Source organism: Diaphorina citri, unplaced genomic scaffold (genome assembly GCF_000475195.1).
Source record: "Diaphorina citri unplaced genomic scaffold, Diaci psyllid genome assembly version 1.1 scaffold989, whole genome shotgun sequence".
Taxonomy (NCBI): Eukaryota; Metazoa; Arthropoda; class Insecta; order Hemiptera; family Psyllidae; genus Diaphorina; species Diaphorina citri.
In genome coordinates, this window is record NW_007378420.1 from 1 (window position 1) to 2,963 (window position 2,963).

Sequence of the window (2,963 nt, forward strand, 5' to 3'; positions counted from 1 at the left end):
CCATTGTATTGATAAACCAGGGGATGGAAGCGAATCTCTCCTCATTGTTACAATAATTCAATATAGCGTCCAGATGTGTGAGGTAGTTATGAGTAATAGCGTGGATCTTAATGTCACCTAGGAAATAGCATCTGAAATAACATGTACAGGTTGGTCTTGAACACAATTTTCCACACGAGGCTGAGTGGGCCCTACTACAGCCAGTCACGGAACTAAACATTTGTATGGTACAAATATTTTGACTCGTGGACATTTCTAAACGTGGGAATAACTCGCGACAGTAGCGCGATCTCGTGGAAGTGAGTGGCGAACAGCGTGAACGGTTGACGGTTACTAGCCAACTCTCTGAAATAAAACAAGGAAACTTGTTTTTTTAATGCCAGGACATAGGAAGTTGGATGAACAACACGGGGTTAAGTGCAAACTTGGATCAAGCCCGGGTACAACGTACCTACACCTTGATCCTGGATGAAGGTTTCATTCCTAATTGCTCAGCATTTGAGACTAGTGTTTTGGATTTGTACATAGGTAGGTAGTATACCAAATATTTAAGCAACAAATTGAGATACGAATGCATTTACAGTAAAAATGCTTACCTTGCTATGGAGCAGGCCATACCAAATCCATCAAACGTGGATGTGCCTCTTCCTAGTTCATCAATGATTACCAGAGAATTCTCCGTGCATTTCTGTTGAAAGAAAAAAGACATTGTTTAATGTGGGTTAAAACTTACATAGGCAAAATGGCAACGATATGCATTATAACATCTGAATGGGTGACTGTCTGTTACAACACTTGCTGTTGACTAAAACAACAGAGAAAAGATGAGGCATCGAAGCCTCAAGTAACCTTTCGTAGTTAAAGAGTTACATCTCAGATGCTAAACCTTAGCAGTTAAAGGGCTTTCTCTCTCTTTAAAAATTAAAAAAAGTTTGTCAGAAATCTCACCCCAAAAAAAGCTATAATACCGTTCGGTCAAAAATTTACCTTAATAACGGTAGCGGTCTCTTTCATCTCCATCATGAAGGTGGATATTCCTCTGTACTGAGAATCTGCAGCTCCTACTCGCGTGAATATCTGATCCACCACTGATATAGTGGCGGAGTCACACGGTACAAAACATCCGATCTGAGCTAGGAACACACTAACACCTATGCTACGGATGTATGTAGACTTGCCTCCCATGTTCGGACCTGTCACTAGGTTGAACGATACCTCACCTTGAATGAAAAACACAGTAAAATGCAAAATAAGGGTTGTGCTTTAGTTTACTTTTATTGATTTGGCAGGGCGGAGCGCTATAGCCCTCCGCCCCCCTCGACCGGTAAAGAAGTTTCATGATCATGAATCAAACAAAGTTTTGAAGAATGTGAACTGACATTGCAGATTGCAGTTAAATTATAAACCTCTTTCTCACGTCAACATATGTATACTCGTAGCTGACTCGGTTGTAAATCCCAGCCGAGGCACGGAATTTCATCCCCATTCATTTGAGAATTTACTTAACCACAGTATTGGAGGGTTAGGTTGTAGAGAACGCCTCCGGCGTTAACCTCGCCTCGTGGCTACCTTCCACTCAAGAGTCTACTATTCTTACACCATTTTAGGGGTAACCATTAAACTCGGATCACCCGCTCGAGAGTTATGGTTTACTTAAGACATTTTTGTTTTTCTTCCTTTTTAATTCACTTCGCTGGTTCGTTTGTTCAAGTTATCTGATTTAAAGTTTATTCAAGTTACCTGATTTAAAGTAAACATCGTTGGGTATATAGGACACGCCCCCCTGTAGTTCTACAATGGGATGTCTACATTGGTTGAGTACCAGGGTCCCGGTGCCCATGGGTTTCATACAGGGTCGTACGTAGGGTTTGGGTGCACAGGTAGATGCTATAGAGAAACTGACTAGAACATCAAACTGAGCCAGGACATCACTCAACTGATTCAATGTCTGAGTGTAACCCGCTGCAAATAAACAATAGTAATATCAGTGGTTTGATAAAAGAGCTTATTAAAAAAAAAAAAAAACTTCTTCGGCACCACACTACCTTTACTTCAAGGCACATAATTTTACATCCATGCCTATCCAAGAACGGAAAAGTTCGGTTAAGAAATTTCCGCTCTGGCCGGAGTTTGAACCCAGCACCTCCGAGTTGAAAGTCACTGCTCTAGACCCACTCGGCCACAGACGTGGGATAAAAGAGCTAGAATTATTTTAAAAAGGATGTCCCATTTTCAAATCTTTATATAAGAACGAGATCCATTCACTCATTCACAGTTCACACACTGATCGCTCTATCTCTAGAACCACAACACCTATAAAGCTGAAATTTGGTAGGAATATTCCTTTTATGGTCTAGGTGTGCAATAAGAAAGGATTTTGCGAAAATCTAAACCGATCCTGAGATATGATCAATTTTTGATCGCTAAAATCACCATAAGAAATACACAGAGTGCAGAGACTGAGGGAGAGAAAACTTTTCCTCGCTCGCCTAATATTGAGTTTCGTTTATGTTTTTAGTTTGATAAAAATACAAGTTCGGCCATGCCTTTTCCACAAGCTTGGCCATGCCTCGGGATGAACTAGCGGGATTCCGGAGCGAAGCGACGGAATTCAGCTAGTAAATCTTATATTATAAGAACGAGAACTCATTCACATTTCACACACTGATCGCCCTATCTCGAGAACCACCACACCTAGCAAGCTGCAATTTGGCAGCGATATTCCTTTTATGCTCTAGGGGGGAAAGAGAGAAGAATGAAGAATCTCCCCCCATTTATATGATGGCAGAAAAAAATGAACTGGAACAGGGCTGTATTTAGGAAGAACCTAGGGGGCTTGGATCCCCTCCTCCCCTTAGGTTCTTATTTTGTTCCTTTACTGTGGGCTGGACTCAAAAAATCTGAAGCACCCACATTTTCTTGTGTTGAAAAAACATAAATTTTATTTATTTTTCTTTCCCCAG

General features: G+C 41.0%; 1 protein-coding gene across 1 annotated transcript; it reads right to left on the bottom strand.

Moving 5' to 3' along the window:
• Nucleotides 1–17: 17 nt before the first annotated feature.
• LOC103513576 (DNA mismatch repair protein Msh2-like) lies at nucleotides 18–2,207 on the bottom strand (the record flags this gene model as incomplete). The annotated part of the gene is made up of 5 exons (XM_008478419.2): nucleotides 1,741–2,207; nucleotides 988–1,220; nucleotides 597–688; nucleotides 244–345; nucleotides 18–131 (listed from the first exon to the last, which is right to left on the bottom strand). Coding segments are annotated over exons 1-5 (650 nt in total), but the record flags the coding sequence as incomplete, so codon positions are not given.
• Nucleotides 2,208–2,963: the final 756 nt, after the last annotated feature.